General features: G+C 38.4%; 1 protein-coding gene across 10 annotated transcripts in view; it reads right to left on the bottom strand.

The window, feature by feature from the left end:
* ptprma (protein tyrosine phosphatase receptor type Ma) overlaps positions 1-18,147 on the bottom strand; it is a 195,183-nt gene that overhangs the window by 102,858 nt on the left and 74,178 nt on the right. For all 10 annotated transcript variants that reach the window (XM_058394863.1, XM_058394872.1, XM_058394910.1 and 7 more), the window contains exons 4-6: positions 13,666-13,744; positions 9,229-9,350; positions 8,132-8,306 (exon numbers count right to left, since the gene is read on the bottom strand). In XM_058394863.1, coding sequence (XP_058250846.1) covers positions 8,132-8,306; positions 9,229-9,350; positions 13,666-13,744 — 376 coding nt within the window. The remainder of the gene's footprint in view (positions 1-8,131; positions 8,307-9,228; positions 9,351-13,665; positions 13,745-18,147) is intronic.

Raw genomic sequence — 18,147 nt, 5'->3', positions numbered from 1 at the left:
ACTTGACTAGTTAGTTTTTCAAACTTGAGTTCAATAATCAAAACGTGTCGCGACAATCAGAGTTAAAGTGAAGAAATAAGTTCATGTAACTTAATGGGGCTACTTAACTGTACCAATAGTATAGATTCACAAAGTCGAGTGGTAAGTACTAGCCCTAAAAAATCCTATTTTGTCTTTGTGTTTGTGTGAAGAGGCGGTCCTAATAGCAATGTTATTAACATTAACACAACTTTAAACCAATAGATTTTATTCTACTGGTGCACTGCATCACCCGTATCAGCTTAGGCCATGAAGTTATGAACCGTGAAAAAAACTGGAAAAATAGTAACTTACACCTGACCAAATACACAATACCATTAAACCCCTTACTCATATGATATCAGAGTATAATCTGTGTTGGTGCACTGCGCAGGTCTTTAGCCTGTATAGGGTGTGCTGGTGATAGAAGACAGTTTACACAGAGGCACTGACTTAAACCAATTAATTTTTGACCCTCATTGGTTTAGATTATGAGCTAAAATTCATTACTTATCACCCCTATGGTCCTGTTCTATTTCACCATTGACCCATTTTAGTGGGGTTTTATTATAACACACACACACACACAGAGGCACATAGAGCCACATGCACATTACATCACTGAGAAGGATTTGACTACCACGGTGCACAGCATAAAAATCTATTACACTAAACAGGAACATAAAGCCAATCTGATTTCTTGTCAGGGGGAATTTTGTAATTTTATAATGTCTGATTTGATGTTTTTGAGTGATGTTGCTTGTCTAATGGAAACCCGGTTTGTCATGGAAACCTTGTTTTGATGTTTTTTTCTTTCAGACAAAGCTGCAATTTCATATTTTGTTTCATTATGCCCCTGAGCCTCCTCATCTTTCATACAGTCTCTGTTATTTTGGAAATTGCTGCCGTAGATCTGTGCTGAACTGCATGGCCATGAACTAATGAAGAGATGAAATGGCTCCTTCTCTCACTGGAGCCTGAGTGCGGTTGCAGGTTTAGGTAACACGGCAGGTCTGTGGTGCAGAGCAAACATGGGCTATGATATTGATTTGGGCCGCCGAGAGTGCCAATTACAGCTGCGGTAATGGGGCATCCGTCTTCCTGACAGTTGTGTCCAGGTGTGACCAGAGCCATGTGGTACAGGATGGTTGTAAAAAAAAAAAAAAAAAATAGCACTGTTTCTCTCCATCTTCTTTTCTGATAGAATCAGGATTCCATAAGGTACGGTGAGCGAGTGTCTGGAGTGGCCGCACGATGACGGTGAGGAATCGGCGCTAAACAAGACTAGCTGAAGACATCACATCATGTCTTCTCATGTCCACTCAGGGCAATCATCTGATGGCTGACATGAATCCCAGGTCCACCAAGCTGCCACTGCTGGGCCCCTGAACAAGGCCCTTAACCCTAAATTACTCCTGGGGATAAGGCTGTCTGCTAAATGACAGAAATGTAATGGTTGTATCCTAGGCTCAGGTTGCTATGTGTCTGAAGATTTACCTCCCTGACTTCCTGGGGTGTTCTATAGTTTTCTCCCACCACCAAAACCATGCTGGTTATGGATTTTGATGCAAATGTTTATTTGAGTGTGTGAATATGATGCTTTGGGGCAATTATAGGGTTGGTAGTTAAGGCTCTGGAATGTTTATCCAATAGATGAGAGTTTCAATAGCAGTACCATTAAGCTGTAACTGTCGGTGTTTAAGTAAGGCCCTCATCTCTAATCTTTTGATAAAAGCATTTGCCAAATGAATAAATGTAGAAATGTAACAGAGGGCAATTTAGGTTGCATTTTCATCGCATGCTCAGTGTTTTTCACTGTTATTCATTATGAAAATGAATGAATATAAATATTCAGTGCAGTTGTATATGATTTGGGATGTAGTCAATCAAAGTAGCCTAGTTACCACTTTCAAGCCTCTGTGAATCTGTTTAAAAAGTCTTACTCAGCCGTTTTGTTTAAAAAAAACCCAAAACAACTAGATACATCAGATGAGCGGAAGTTGAGAAATGCTGAGCAGCTGAGCCGAAGTTGAAAAAGATGAATGAGATATTCTGTATGTGTGCTCTCTAGAGATTGCTGTTTGCTTGTTCTGTTCGCTAGGCTGAACAGCCAATCACAGACCTTGCACCACTGCCAGCTGATGATGCTGATGAGCATCGAAAACACAATACGTGGATGCATCAGGGAACCGAGGATAAAAGTTTCTAAGCAAAACAAGTCCTTAGTGTTGGTCATTCAGGTGTCAGTGTCATGCTGGTGACATGTGATTGGGAGAATATTACCAAATATAACACAGCTATTTAAATCAGTGCTGAGAGAAGAATCTACTTTGCTGGGTAGGTTGATTATGGTAACTTTTCCTCTCTCCACCAAATCATATCCAGTTGCATTACTGACAGTTGAAAAAGGCCGGACTTGCTGGTACAATAGGTCAGGCAAGATGCAAGAGTGCAAACAAGGTGCCCATGGTGTGAAAGTGAAAGTGCAAACAAGGGTAGACAGGCCAAAAAAAAAAATGTCCGGAAGCTCAGATTGCATCTTTATCAGCATCCAAACATATGACATGGTCCCCTTGTCAAAACACAAGCCTCCATGTCTGTCTCCACGGCTGTATAATATTGCATGTGGCAATTTAAATGTCTTTCTCTCTCGCTCTCGCTCTTGTAAGCCCACTCCCTGTGGCCCTGTCTGACATCTCAATTTCAGCCTGGCAGACACAGAACAGGTGTAGACGCCCACAGTGAGGGGGTAAGGTATTGTCTCCAAAAGAAACAAGCCTTCACGCCACATTCATTCAGTGCTGGGTTATACGAGATAAAGTGACATTTCAATCTGGCCGGAAAACACATTTTAAAGCAGAGATTGTACGGAGGATTGTACAGAGATAGCAATGCATCATTGGCTCCATTCTGTCCGTGTGTCATTGCGTTTATTTGAGTTTTGGCAGGAAGGGGCATAGAGGTCTGATTGATCTGACATTCTTCTATCTGTTTTTTTTTTTTTTCCGGTGCTATCATGTGATAACATAGCCGTTGATGCATCTAACCACAAATCAACATATTATAACTGATTATAACTCTTGGCTCATCTTTATGGATATCGATCATTTCTAGGATGGTTTAAAAAAACCCTTTGTCAGCATCTGAGCAAAAAATAAATAAGTAAATAAATCTGAGATCCATAAATGAATTGTGTTGAATTCAAATTCTGGAGAATTAAACATCCAGAAATATTCGAAATGCCAGAGAGCACTTCATCACAGGCACCTACAGGGAGAGGAAATACTACTTAGGTAGATAAGATTATTATTAAATTATTCTCATTGAAGCCTATTACACAGCAAGCATTAGTTATTCAGTAGTCTCAGCTTAAGACGTCACGCCCACAAACTGCCGGCTGGCTGGATTCTATAGGATTTCCGAGAGATGTGTGTTGCATTTTTTTAGCGGCCAGCCTGGAAACAAAAATTGCTGTGATACAGTACTGCCTTCATGGAAGAAGGAAGCTGTTTGCAGCTATGATTGTGAGATAGCTGAGGATTAGCTAAACACTGGATTTTTCAAATTATGTGAAGTTAATGGCATACACTCATTAATTATCATAAGTCAAGATTTCATAAATGAACAATCCATGGTTGCATGCCGGTCTAATTTTGTAGAGACATTGACATTACATTTTTTGACGCTGAACAAAAAAAATGTCACTGATAGCTTTACATGTCAGTCAGAAGCCCTCTTGAGCACTCCTTGGCCAGTAAAAGCTTCTATGGAGTCCAGACCTATTGCTGAAGGTCTGGCTATGTGAGATTCGGGAACTACAGTGAAAGTAATGTAGTTATGAGACTCTACAGTAAGACCGGACCAGCTGACTCATCCCAGGAAGTTAAGAGTTTACAATTTACAGGTCACTGAGAGAACCATTACAACCATGATGTGGTGTACTGGTTTATAGGCATGACTGCTACTGACCATACTGAGCGTGTGTTTTAAAGCACACAGCTGTGTGTCTCCGTGCCACTGCACCTGGAACACTAAACCCTATTTCACATTCGGATATATTTAGAACTATATGGCCATGCAACCTTAGCCCTATACCCACATGATCTCTCTGATATAATCCACTCTTTCTGTGAAACAGTGCCAGGTTTGCCATCTCCCGAGGAACGTATTTGTTATTTTGAGGGTCAGTGTTACTACTCTGTTATCTGGCTACCCTGTTATTTGGACTTGGTTTGGTCTTGGTTTCACAAAGTTTTCCAACGCAAGACAAGCTCTTGAAGATGCCACGAATTTGAGGTTGCATGCTAGACAGAGAAGATAAAAGCACTCCAAAACTTCTCTGGGGGTAAAGTCATTTTCTGAAAAGCAGCATGCAGAAGCACTTCCTACAGCACCTCAAGCACTCATCCTGTCTTTTCAAACCAAGACACACCAAGATGACTGTCGGCTGTTGTGTCTGCGACTTAAACTTCGGCTTAAAAATATCTCATCCTAGCTTGTGACAAAATTGGAAGAGCTTTAAAATTACAAGCAGAACATTTAAACAGATTCAAAGTGGTTGTAAACTGGTAGACATCAACACATCAAATGGTATGCTGCTGCACTAAATGTATGTCAATACAATGATAGATTGCTGCTACCATAGAATTTTGACGTAATGTTTTGGACTGTGTAAGTCTGAAAAAATTTATTGGAATTATTTTACTTTTATGCTATAGTAAGTAACTTAGATAAATAAAAAATCTTGTAGGATAAAAAAAAGGACATGACCATTACAACACAGCTTTCATTCATTCTTAGTATCTCCCAGATCAGGGTTTAAATCTAGTACTAGTTTGATTACATTTTAGGTTCTAAATTTGCTACATCATACAAATACTATGTAAATCTCAAATTCCAACACCATATATTATTTTGGAAACCCTATGAACAGTCAGAGCAAAAATTTTATACTGGCAATACTGGCAGTGATGCCATTTCTACCTCTGTTTTTGCCCAGTGTTAGGTCAGGGTAGAGTTTAGGACACACCCACTTAGGGTTTAAGTCCAAATCCAGATATGGATATTTGGAGCGCTAAACCTATACTGGTTTAGGACATTGGCACTGCAATAGACTCACAGTACAGTGAATATGATTTGGGACACATTCTTTCTCTGAAATGCTTTGACATCTAGCCTCCTATACCCCTCCAGCCACCTACCATGCAGAAAATATAAAACTAAATGAAAGAAAAACAGCAGGATACAGCACACCTGTGGCAGCTGCAGGTGTAGGCTACAATGCCAATACGCACACTGGTGGCTCATGGAGGCCCGTAATGGCCGTATGGAGGTGTGAAACAAAGTGTACGAGCAGAGTGTGAATGATTTATGTTAGCCATCATGCTGCCTCAGGAGGGCAGGTCAGCTTTGTTAACCTGCAGACTTTGGGCATGCTGTTATACATGTTGCCCTCGGCCAACTCTTCGTGGTACTGCACTAAGCACAGCCTGAATTAGCGCTCCCTTCAGCGGACGCTCATAATGAGATGCATCAGCCTTGAAATGCGAACAGGTTGTGCTCAATGAGCGCATCGGATACACGGCCGGGAAATGGGGTAATGTTTAATCGGGAAACGTGGCACAGCTACGGCGACTGAAAACACTGAGATGAATTCAGGCAAATAATAGGAAGAAGTTGTTGCCGATGTAATGCACTCCAATTACAAGCTCATAGAAGTGGCACCTTCTGTAATACCGGCTAAATAATGATGAATAAAGCGAGACAAGAACCAGCTTCTGCTGTGTGTGAAAAATCATAGCAAGATTTAGTGCTGAACACTCCAGCACACTTCAGCTCATTTACACTGACAGGGCTCATATATATCTCACATACCAATGACTGCACACACACACACACACACACACACACTGTATTTTGCACTGAGACACCCACTCACACGCATGCTGTTAAGTAGAATAAAACAACGGTGCAGAACATGATGAGAAAATAATCAAAAATTTGTTTACCAGCCCAAAGTTGATTCTTTTCCTATAAAACCAAAATGTTTTTCCTAGAAAATCCAAAGTGTTTTATTCACCTTATCCCGCAGAAATTTGTCAATGATTACATTGATTAAAGAACAAAACATCACATTTCATAATTGTATTTCATGTTGGGAAACATTTATAATGCATTCTTGCTGTTTCTGATAAGGCTAAACACATTTTTTAATGCAACACTTTCTGACATCCAGCTGTCCTTTCCTAACTGTTAAATAAACATTATTTTACCCAGCGCTAAGTTGTGCTAAAGTTTTTTGTTAAATATCATGATTAACAACACATTTAATATCAGCCATACAATTCGCCGTCACTATAGCAACAACGGATCATTAGAATAAGCACATTAGTATAATGATCTGAATTACAGCCAGCGCTGCCGCCTGAACGTCTCTTATTGAAAATTAATCACCACCTTCTGTCCAATCAGATTGCGTGAATTAAACAGGGTGGTACTTTTACTCTCATTAAAAATACCAGGATCTAGGAATATAGTACTAGCATCAGCTAATGTAGCCAATCAGCAAACTAACTGCTAAGAATTGAACATGAGTGGGATTTCAGTGTCTGTGACTTGATTCACTGTTATATTCTTAAATATTTTTTAGCAGTTACCAAATCTGTCAAAATATTTCAATTTACCATGGCTAGCTTACTGAGAGCGACTAAATGAAACACTTCCTGAATTATTTCCAGACACCGAAAGTCTCTGAACATAAAATGTGACTCTTGCGCCGTCTTAACAAATTTAAAGCCAAACAAAAATCCCATTTTTCAGTTCAGAGCTACTTTAAGGCCATGAGACCCAGAAAGACACAAGAGAGCAGCCTATGGCAAGCACACTGGAAAAGTGGCTGGGAGAAATGAAAAATAAGGAGTTTGTCTTCGGCCACACACTTCGCTGTTTAACAAAATACGGTACCACAGGGGAAGAAGGGTGTTTCCTGCTGTTCTATGATTTAAACTGTAATGATATTCGGGCTCAGATGGAAAAGTGTTTAAATGTAGCGCTCTTTTCTCTGTCAGAACCAGAGACAGCCGATCTGGGGTCGTGTGTTTGAGAAATGACCACACACACACACAAACACACACAGAGAGAGTTGGCCTGTTGGCTGTAGCTTGTTCTCTCCCACACAGAAAGACTGAACTCTCATTTTATTCTAAACATCAAAATTTCATTACACCACTGGATTCACTGAGCAAAACACTTTCCTCAGTAAATATACAGCAGTAACATTTCTCATCAAAATCACCATGACTAACTGCAGATATATATGAATTCTATACAGGCTTAATGACGCTGACAGTGCTGTTTAGATTTCTATTTATTTTGATGTGCATTCAAACCTTTTCACTGTACTGCAAAAATGACAACAATACTATTCTATTCTCTTCTATTCTGTTCTCTTCTATATCACATTGTTGAATTCTATTTCATTCTATTTCACTATTTTGATAAAATAATTTACTCCATTCTAATCCACTCCACACTATTCTGTTACTCTATTCTATTGTTGTTCGTTCTACTTTCTGTCTATTTAGCTGTTTTCCTCCAATGTATTGTGTTTTATTCTATCTCAATCCATTCTATCTCAATCCATTTTGTATTGGTTTATACTTTATATGCTCTATGCTACTCTATTCTATTCTATTACTGCATTCTATTATATTCTACCTCCATCTCTCTTACTCCACTCTATGCTACTCTATGTTCCTTTATTTCTAGTTCACTGTTTTGCACTGCCCAGTTCTGTAACTGCTACTCGATTCTGCTGTAATATTCCACTGTATTCTATTTTATTTCATTTCATTTCATTCTGCTTTATTAAATTTCATTGCATTGTATATTGCTGTTGTATTAATTTTTTCTTCCTTTCTCTTTTCTGTTCTGTTCTATTATATTCTTTTATTATTATATTCTATTATATTTAAGGGCTGAACAGTTGGCTCAGAAAATGAATGAAAGTTAAATGAGCTTACTGATGCTCTTCCAACCAAAAGACCTTGATTTTTGGTGATTAATTGAAATCCAAGTAAGGTTTATGGTAAGGTTTATGACATTTAACACTTACGCTTCACAATGAGTTCAGCATAGCTGGACACGCCCACTCCCTTGTCTGATTGGACGATGCAGCGGTAACGACCTGAATCCCCCTTGGTGGTGTTCACCACATCGAATGTTGCCATGTAGCGCCTGAGGTTCACCGGCTTGGTGTCCTTCATCGGAGCCTCTCGGCCTCCAATACCCTGAGAAGAATAAGAGGAATTTCAGATATTCCTGTAATAGTACAGTAAACAAACACATTCCTGCCTGTTAGAAAACATTCCTGTGACCTGGGATGTGGGACGGAGTGCAAGGCTGCTGTAAAATTAGCCAAAATGGAAAACATGAATATGAATAATTTAGGCAGTTCGAGGAGCTCAGCATCCCTGAGGGATAATTTAGAGAATAGTTTGAGGCATGCTTTTGATGTCTGATCACGAGGTCTGGACATTCCTCAGGAGTGTTTATCAGTGAATGAAGCAAAAAGCAGGCAGGCAGCTGCTGATCTCCTGGGAAAGAAGCACACACAGCCTTGGACTACTCATAGAGCAGGAACTTTATGGTGTATAAAACTTTAGAGAGAAAAGCAGTTCCAGCCAAACTGACTCAATGGACTGGATACATCCTCGCAAACTCTAATCTAAAGTGAGTTTCAATATCAGACTGTTCAGCCAAACTAAGAGCTCTGTACATCTGTGTGTGTGTGTACTTATTTCTGTACTCCTACTCTGTTTATATAGTGGAATGGTGGATTCTCAGAGAGAAAGAGAGAGAGATCTGTTTATTCTTCTCTGGGCACGCACTCATTTGCACTGATTCCCTACAGCTGTCACACACACACACACACACACACACACACACACACACACCACACACACTCGCATGCACTTCAACATCCACTAACACACAACTGTGTGTTCTTGTGCCTGCACATCCGCATGCTGTGGGCAGATGGGGACATTTATTCCTCGGAAATATTTCTTCATTAATGTCACGAGACGCATCTCTCTGATCGACTGTGTTTCATCTTCGCTGTTGCAAAAAGCCGAGTACGACATTAATAACCGGGAAGTTTGGAAAATAAAATAAAAATTTAAATAAAAGACAGCAGGCAGACAGTGTTACCTGTAACCACAGTTTGTAGTTCATATGGTCCTTGGGCTGGCCGTTGATGGTGCAGTGGAAATTAGCCGTTTGTTTGGCATTAGCCTCGCCACCTTTAATATGCAGGAAGTGTGGGGTACTCACTGCAACACAAACACAAAGATCTTAGTGGCTCCATTTATATTTACATACATTTTTATCATTACTTATGAACTTCATGATTATTGGATAATGAGAGCAGGGGATGAGCAGCAGTTTGTGTTATTTCCTCTTCTTACTCCAGCCACAAATAGATCTGAATTAATAAATTCTTATATTTATATTGTGTTACTTATACAGGAATCATAACATATATAATCCTCAATTTCAGTGGATTAAAAGTTATTATATTATATCCATCAGCATTTTATGTAAAGACATGTATACCATGGAGAAGAATTTCATATCACATTAATATTTCTTTTTTTTAAGAAAAAAAAACCTAATTCATTTATAATGCATGTCTAAGGGCAGTTGTTGACTTTTCTTAAACCCTTAAATCCCTTAAACAGACGTGAGCAAACGTCTGACAAAAACGGTTTAACATTTTAATTGTTTAAACAGAAAGTATTTTTAGTTTTAATCAACTTTTAAGAACTGAAGCATCATATTAAAAGACAATTTTAGGTGATTTACACAAATACAGTTTAAGAAATTTTCAGAAAAAGAACAGAAATAATGAAAAAGTGTACTCCAAGTGTACTGAGTTACATTTACAACATCAGTAATGCACAGTGACGGACATTTCCCTCTGGCAGTTCGTAGTTATATTTATACAGAGCTTAAGTTTCAAACACATTCGACTTAAGAAATCACAAACTATTAGAAATAAAGAAATATGAAATGTTGAAATCATTGTCCGATGTTATCGCTCATACCCAACAGATGCACTAGTATTCCTTTAACATCTTAAATAAACCCAGTAAAACATGAAATAATTCTAACTCAACCATGGCCTGTGCTCCCTGTCTTATATACCCCTCAAGGCAAAACTGTAAAGACTCGGATGTTTATTCTTCCAGGTCAGAAGTGTCAAAGTTTTCAATTAGGATACTCTGCTGAGAGGCAATGAGACCATGCAGCATTCCTGGTATTTATTCCAGCCAGTGAATGCAGCCTGTTCCCTTCAGCTCAGGTTCAAGGCAAGTGAGGAAGGTTTTACAGACACAGCATTAATATACACTGGGAAATAAAAAGAGGCAGGCTTCTGATGATGGCTTTGGGCTTCAGATGATTTTTTTCCCCCACTCTTAAGACCACACCATGGGCAGTGAGCTCACCAAATATCCTCATGAAAGGCTGATTATAGTTTAATGTTATTATATGTTCTGACAACAAAGGAAAAAATATTAAAATGGAATCTGGGTTGATGTGAATACATGATAGAAAGTTATATATAAACATGACAAAGAACACAGGTAAGGATGAAAGTCCATATTAATTGAATTAAGCTTGTGTGTGTGTGTGTGTGTGTGTGTGTAGCCTTGAGTGCAACACCGGAGAATTGACTTGTACTTAGCACACAGAAGGCAATTAAAGCAGGCTTCAGACCTCTGGCTTGCTGTTTCTCTTTCTCTTCATTCATATCTCGTTTGACGTGGACAGACTGTGTGACCCTTAGTAATGACCAGCAGCTACTTTTACTTTCAGCTAGAATTCAAAACGTGCTAAATTGGTGTTAAGGAAAAACATTTGGATCATGTAAGCCAGTTGTTATAAGATTAAAACTTGTCAAGGGGCATTTAGAAAAATAAAACAAAGTTGCACTAATGTTGTTGAAAAGATTTAACTTCAGTTCAATACAAATTTAATTTCATAACCATTTAAAAAGGAAACCAGCAGATCACTTTTCACTTAATTATTTTTCATGGAAAAGAAAAAGAAAACATTCTTTCACGAAAATTAAATAAAGACACACTGATTATTAAAATAGAAGTGAAGCATTTGTTACTCATTTCTCACTGTCGGAAATTGACAGAAAATCTGGTCAGTGATTAGCAGAAGTTTGGTTACGTGCGATGTTCTTAACACTGGAAGCCGCTGAGCATCTGGTTACCATTTATTTCACGAATGTTTGACTGCCTAAGTCAGGATTTATATCACGTACAATGTTGTCAGCTACATGGCAATATATTATCATGTTAGCACTTCATTAGCATTGTGGAAAAGGACCGAAGAAAACTTAATAGAAACACGTGAGGAGAAGTGTAAGTGTTTCAATGCATTGTAGCGGCATTGAATAAAAACTAATCATGTTTATTGCACTGATATTGACATCATATTTAACCTTTTTGGTACAGTCATGTATGGTGACCTGTACAAGATACAATAGCAAACAAAGTCACAATAGAAAATCAGTGAAATAAATTTCACTGATGTGTTCAAGTTGTGGATTTGCATGTTTAGCATGTTAATGTGTTTTTATCATTTTATTATTGTTTTTTCTGTTTTTATTTGTTAGATATTTTTGATCTATTATACTGGAATTATTCAATTGTTTACAGAGGATGTGGTAAATTTGTAATTAGTGGTTAAGGTGTTGGGCTACTGATGGGTAGCTTGTGAGTTTTAATCCCAGGACCACCAAGCCGCCACTGCTGGGCCCTTAAACAAGGCTCTTAACCATCAACTGCTCATCTGTATGAAATGAGATAAAATGGAAGATAAAATGATAAAAAAGCAGATACTTCAAGTAGACACTTTATACTTTAGTGTATAAGTGAGAGTCTATCAAAAAGGAAAATGCAATGAACTGGAGATACAAAAAAAACAGTGAGAGTTATAAGTAATGTGGAAAATATCAGGAGGCAGAGATCTGATAGGAAGCTGAAGGAATTATGGAATGACTGATGGAATAAGCGAAGGACCGACACAGCATGAGAGCAGAAGATGAAGGGGTGAAAAGTCAAACGCTGCGAGAGAGAAGTGGATTAGCAGGTGGAAGACAGAAGGTGAAAGCTGAGATGGAGTGAAGAGCGGTTGCAAAGAGACACCAAGCAGCTCAAAAAAGCTTTATAGGCATCGCTCTTCTCGTTTTCAAGCCTGAGCTTGACAGTGAGTAAAGCTTCAAGGTGAAATAATACGGTGAGGAACTTCTTACACATGACCACTAACAACACAGCCATGTTGCCTAAATATTATTATAAATTAAACAGCATGTGCGAGAAAGGAATGCATTATCTCATCTTGACAGATATCATAACAGATATCAGGCCACGCGATCAGAGTTAATCCTGAATGACAAGCCAAATGAAATGGAAATTATAAAGTTAATGCGTCTGTCCTTTCTCATTTCCGCAGCTCTGTTTTATGGAAATCTGATTTTATGAAAGCTTAGGATCAGAGAAAAACACAAATTTGGTGTTTTGTGTCTTTAGTCAGTCAAAGCGTACATATAATTAGTCTACAATTGGCCCTGGCAAGCTAGTTTCATGTTAATAATAAATTAGTCATGTGTGGTGTCCAGAGTGATGTGTCAAAGCATATTACCAAAACAAATCCCTTATACCACTTATTGTCATTATTTCTTCTGTCAAGTGACCGGTCTCATAACAAAGTGCCCATGCCCAGTCTCCAGGGAAGCATGCGTACCATACAGGGGAATGCGGGCGGAGCCGTAAATAGTGCAGAACACTGATGGCATAAACAAAGCCATCATTCAGCTGCCATTTTTAGAATAAAACACACTAGGACTAGTGCAGTGATTATTTTCTTTCTCTTTTTTTCAGTGTCTTTTTGGTGCATTGAAAAAGGCAACGTTACAATTTCTCATAACATCAGTTTTATTTGTATACATTTACCAAATGTAATATTTTCTTGATTTAACAGATCTTGTCCTATCCGTTATCCGATAACAAAATCCACTGCTGTCAAGTTTGGCTCAATCTCAGCTAGCTCCTTCTTCACTACATATGCTCACTACATAAGATATGACATAACAGCCTTGTATAATATGTGTAGTGTTTTTGAGTTTTAGCCACAGTAAAAGTGTCTTTTATTCATTTTCCAAAATGATTTGCACAGCTGCTGTATAGATCTCTGCCCACCACTGAAAAAAAACCTTTTTTTGTGCTGAACACATTAATGTGAAATAGCTCATACTAAAAAAAAAAAAACAGTGTCTGATGAATCCAATGGATGTTTACTTTTACAGTTACTTAATTAGTCCATCACCAGGGAATGGTGCTGGATATCAAGCCTCAACACAATGCCATGTGAAAAAGCATCACATGACCTACCAACTAATTCATTTCATTAACACAAGAAAAAGTGATAGGTTTGAATTGGCATGTTTAAGAATAGTACATTCTTGTAATATTCAGACTTTGGCATATATTACATACAGATATTTGGCAGGTACAAATTGGGAACAAAATGCAGAGTGCATTAGAATGAAAGAGTGACAGAGAGAGAACTTACTGCACTGATGTCCCTGGAGTGAAATGTCCTTAATAGCCAACAACCCGGGCTGTCCTGAGGTCACAACTTCAAATATGAGCTAGAGAGAGAGAGAGAGAGAGAGAGAGAGAGAGAGATTGAGTTTAAATGACTTAATATTAAATCAAATCAATTCACAATAAAGTGCATGAAGAGCTCAGGTTAACGTTATGGAAATGATTCAGATGTTGATGGATTTTTTTACTACAGGTGTGCATTTCACAGGACCCAACAAAAAAAAGCCTTTTTTCCTGTTTGTATTGTGTGAAAGCAGGTGGTCACAGAAGCTTGCAGATCAATAAAAGGCCACAAACATTAACATGACAGTGTGCAGGTTGCCGTTTTCATCCATTCATCATTAGTAACTGCTCTGTTCTGTTCAAGGTCACAGATTCTGAAAAACAAGTTTGTCAGAAAATTTCTCAGGCAATAATGACTACAAGATTGATCAGTAGGAGTGGGTAGGAATCTCTTGCTTGTACCTCAGTGCGAGTTTCCTCTCTGTTAGAATAAACAGTTGAACAGTAGAAAACTGTAAAAACAGTGAACAGCTGGTTAGTTTTAAGAGGCCCAGCATGTTTGTGCGCCCCTATGTTTTCAGAGGAGGCTCTGTGAGTCTGTTCTGTCCATACGTTCATCAAAACCAACAGGCATCTTGCTATTGCGAGAAAACTGATTTTCCATAAGGCTCAGCGGAGTCAGATTTCCGTGACCTCTTTACATTACCGATTTCGGTTTTCTAAAACAGCCGCTCTGAGTCGTCTATCAGTTGATCTTTTTTTACAGGCAACATTGTCACTCTCTCAGTCTGACCACCAAACCACACAACAGATGGATGGAGAGAAAGAGCGACAGAGGAAAGAGGAAAGGGGGGGGGATGTGAGCAATGTGTCTCACTAACCCTATCACTCAGGAAGCAACTGGTTAAAACACACATGCTGCCTTTTCCTGTGGGATCAGATTTCTGGAAGCCTGCTACAGACTCGGTTTACATCAGACTTGACGCGTGCAAACAGCACCCACTTATCCAATCATTTCCACTCAATGTCTCTATGATTGTTATTTCTTCTCCCATTCCTTTACTAACTCAATAACTCTTGAAAGTGGCTTGCCAACTTGCAAGAGGACAGAAAAAAGTTGGTTTGATGATTTTTAAGGTGAGTGTCAAGATGGAAAAGAATGTGTTCTTGAGAGTGCTGATAGGAAGAAAAGTGAAAAGCGTGATGGAAAGAAAGTGGAATGATGCGGGTTTATAAATCTACAGAAATATTTACACATAATTGAAAGTCTGTGGAATATCAATGTTAGTATTCACATGCATTAAATTATTTTTTGTATATAGCTTTTAACAATATTTTCTTTCAGGATGTGGATTTGGATCTCAGTGATGGCACAAATGCCAAGGAAAAACTGCATGAGATGACATGAGATAGAAACCTTGTGAGGGACCAGACTCTTCATCATAAGATAAAAGATATGCCAAAAGTCTGTCAATGAAAATGTCCTCTTCTTCTTCCTCTCTCAAAAGAAAGGAGTAAATTCTTTTACAACCATTTAGGCTGCCCTTGAGTTAATACAAAAAGACATCTTTTTAAATACAGAAGAGCAGGAAAGTGGTCAGCTTGTCTAAAACTTATCATTCTATTTTATAAACCATTATTTCGGCTATTAAAAAGGGATTTGTGGATCGATAATAACAGCAGGTGACAGTTTTTCCTCAAACCCATTTACGTTGCCTAGTAGATCTCGAGTGTGTCATTCCAATGAACGCTGAACAAAGATCACCCAAACAAGTCATTAGTGCTAGATAACACTGAGAGGCCGTTCAAACGTGATGCTTTTTAGGTCATTCAAATGGGTTTAAATTGATTTCCATTCCGCTTTATTCTGAGCAACAATTGTAAGTGGCCTGGCCGCTAATTAGCGCTTTATGAGGGGCTAATTTAAAAGAAAATGAAAAGCCAGTCTTGGGCATGTTAAATGTCATGGTGAGCTGGAGGGAGATTAAATCTGTGGTGTTGATGTGTGTCACCACACTGCACAGTAAAAACCTTCTGGTCCCCAGAGGTCTTTTAAATATGGCCAATGCGCCATGGGTTCTCTGTTGCTGGACTGTTTTCATTAGCTGAATGTATAATTGCTCAATTACCGAGGCCATTATGGGTTCTTACGAATCTGCATTATATATAGAAGCAATCATTGTGAGACAAAAGGCTTATACAGACATTTATTTTGTTTGCCTCAGTAGTTATTGGATTCTATACATAGCAGAACAGGTTGCCTGAAATGTATAAGAGGCTGTGATAGGTCTGAACAATACAGTGGACAATTTAGACAACTGTATAATGGATCAATTAGTGTATCACTACAATTCGTAAATGCCTCATAGAAAGTAAGCATTAGGCTTCGGCTCCTTTCGTCATCTTGATCGATGCATATATATATATATACTTATATATATATATATATATATATATATATATATATATATATATATATATATATATAGCTGTTCTTTGAGCTCCAAGCTCTCCGCTTTCATTCGGAACTGATCACGCACGAGTGGTCTTTTCTGCACACCTGTAATTGTGATCCAGATGCTATAAATTGAAGCACAATAACATATTTCAGAACCAAACACCACAGTATGTCAGTGAAGATCAGAGAGCACCAGGCCATGGACATTAGCATATTCAAACTGCGTACTGTTATTTATTAAAAGTTTTGAAACGCGACCAAACTGGAGGAGTAATTAGAGCCGGTGGTGTTCTCTCATTGTACAGCAGGAGAAAAGTGCAAAGGGAGATGAGAAAAGGATAAAAACACAAACCATGCAATTACAAAATAAGAGACAAAGTAAGTTCTCAGTACCAGGTGGTTTCATTTTGACAAACACTTAAGATACTGTGCAATTATACAAACCCATAATTACCTCTCCATAGCTAATTATCTACAATAACATAGACTGCGGATTCTATTGTTAATCATTGTAATATTAAGAAGTCGTAACTGCAGTCTTCACCAATAACACCTTGCTGCGGCATAGAGAAAGAGAGCTGAGAAGATGAAGAAATTTCTCCAGCCTCCCACCCCAAATACCCAGCAGGTGGTGGTTATTTCTCAGGAGACCTCAGTTTTCATTTAGAATTCCTTCTTCTTTCTGGAGTGCTGCATCCATATGATAATATATTACATCATACGCATGTCTACATGCTGCTTCTCTGTTGCTGGGAAGCAATTTGACTCTAAATCGGGGATCGTCAACTGTATACGACCCCTGTATATTTTTTATCTACTATATAACTGTCAGACCAGACTAGCTATAGAACAGGAGAATTTCCAAAAAAAATTTTTTTCAGAAATGTAATTGTAATTGCTTATGTGTAAGAAAGGTATTTCAATAAAATTGGACATTTTTGCTAGTGGAATAAACACATAGATCCAAATCAATACATCTTCTTAGTTTGGAGTGAATTCATAGAGAAATTGATAAAGACTACCAGACATGGTCGAGTACCCCTAATTACCCCCAGTTATTGTGATTTTATACTGACGGAACCTGGAAACTGCACAATCTCACATGTTCAAACTGTAATGAAAACAGAAGTAATACTAAGTTAAAACATGTGTCAAGCACTCCATGGCCATTTCATGGAACTTCATCCAACTCTCTATCACAGGGTCTCCACTTTTGTCTTCCAATCAAATTCTCAAACCGGAGTCTTCATTGCATAAAAAACTATAATAAAAATGTTGTTCCATACCTAGGACCCTACACCATATGTAACTTTAGATGGGTTTCAGGATGTACTGAATCTTACAGCACACAAGATGAAGTGTATTGCAGAATTCAGAAATTAGTAGTGCACACTTTTCATACCCCATGTAACAAGCAAGCATCTTGTTTAAAAGGTCGATTATCATGAAGTTAAATCAAATTAAAAATTTCGAATGATCTCCCTTCTGAATCAGTTTTGTAAAAGCCATTAAAGCCATTTTGAAGTCTACGTACTAAGAACCAAAGAAATAAACACTTCTCAATGAGTAGCAGTTCTCCTTTCTGTCTAAACCTTGATACATTTGCTGCCTCTTTTCCTCCGTTTGTGCTGAAATGTTCATCTCCAGTTGAGTCAATGAAAGCTCTCCTATGGTGCCACTTCTTTACACAATGACTTTTCAGCCGTTAAAGGTGCATGCTGGGTCCTTACTGAACGACTGAGGTTCAGAGACTGGTTCTTATTCTGCCTCTATTCAGTCAAACCCAGAGGAACAGTCCAGAATCAGCTGCAAGAGCACCAGGAGTCGATTTTGCAAGAAGTAATTGGGACTTTCTCTTGCAATTAAAATAGATTCCCTACGAGGATCAACAGGCAGTGCTACACCAGCATGGCAGGTGTCAAATCAGGCTACCTGAGCAGCTTAGTGGTTACATGTCAAATGTGAATGAGCTCTTTATGTGAACTG

The sequence above is a fragment of the Hemibagrus wyckioides genome, linkage group LG01 (genome assembly GCF_019097595.1).
Source record: "Hemibagrus wyckioides isolate EC202008001 linkage group LG01, SWU_Hwy_1.0, whole genome shotgun sequence".
Taxonomy (NCBI): Eukaryota; Metazoa; Chordata; class Actinopteri; order Siluriformes; family Bagridae; genus Hemibagrus; species Hemibagrus wyckioides.
The sequence above is the reverse complement of the archived record's forward strand: the minus strand, read 5'-3'. Positions and strand labels throughout refer to the sequence as shown.